The sequence below is a fragment of the Bison bison genome, unplaced genomic scaffold (genome assembly GCF_000754665.1).
Source record: "Bison bison bison isolate TAMUID 2011002044 unplaced genomic scaffold, Bison_UMD1.0 scf7180017864280, whole genome shotgun sequence".
Classification (NCBI taxonomy): domain Eukaryota; kingdom Metazoa; phylum Chordata; class Mammalia; order Artiodactyla; family Bovidae; genus Bison; species Bison bison.
In genome coordinates, this window is record NW_011494852.1 from 6,241,675 (window position 1) to 6,242,303 (window position 629).

General features: G+C 66.0%; 1 protein-coding gene across 2 annotated transcripts in view; it reads left to right on the top strand.

The window, feature by feature from the left end:
- The first annotated feature begins 254 nt into the window (after nt 1-254).
- FAM98C (family with sequence similarity 98, member C) overlaps nt 255-629 on the top strand; it is a 4,108-nt gene continuing 3,733 nt past the window's right edge. The window contains exons 1-2 of one of the 2 annotated variants that reach the window (XM_010849192.1): nt 255-360; nt 467-629. In XM_010849192.1, the coding sequence (XP_010847494.1) occupies nt 296-360; nt 467-629 (228 nt within the window). In that variant the 5' untranslated portion in view covers nt 255-295. The remainder of the gene's footprint in view (nt 361-466) is intronic. The other variant, XM_010849194.1, reaches the window with a different exon arrangement.

Sequence of the window (629 nt, forward strand, 5' to 3'; positions counted from 1 at the left end):
ACACCGCTGGTCTGTCGCGACAGCCGGGATCCAAAACGCCTGCTCTGGATTTTTACAAAGCCAGGTGGGTTTTCCAGCACCCTGACTGGTTACCCGAAAGGACGCGCTCTAGTATTCGGCTAAGGCGGCGAACTTGAGGGAGGATTCTACCTCCTTCTACACCAATTGGAATGACGAAGGCCCTTAGCGAGAAGAGGCTGATTGGTCAGTTAAAGGGGCCGCGCGCACGCCGCTCCTGGGGCGGAGCCTCCCACCGACCGGCAGGGGGCGCGCGCCTGAAGAAGAGGCGACACTCATGGAGGGGGCGGAGGCCGAGGAGCAGGAGTGGGCCGCAGTGGCCCAGGACCTGCTGGCCCTGGGGTAAGAGGAGCCGGGTGTGGCTGGGGGTGCAGGAAGGGGCAGGTCTTCCCTCAGAAATTCCTATTAACCTCTCCCACCCGCTCCCGCTCTCTCGACCGCGCCGCAGGTATGAGGGTTGCCCGGGGGCAGCGTCGCCGGGCACCTCGTGCCCAGACTTCAGGGCGCTGTGCGCGCGGCTGGCGGCGGAGCTGGCGACTCTGGGTGCTCTGGAGCGGGAGCGAGAGGAGGGCACGGAGGCGTTGAGCGCCGGCGACGGTACGCATGGAGGG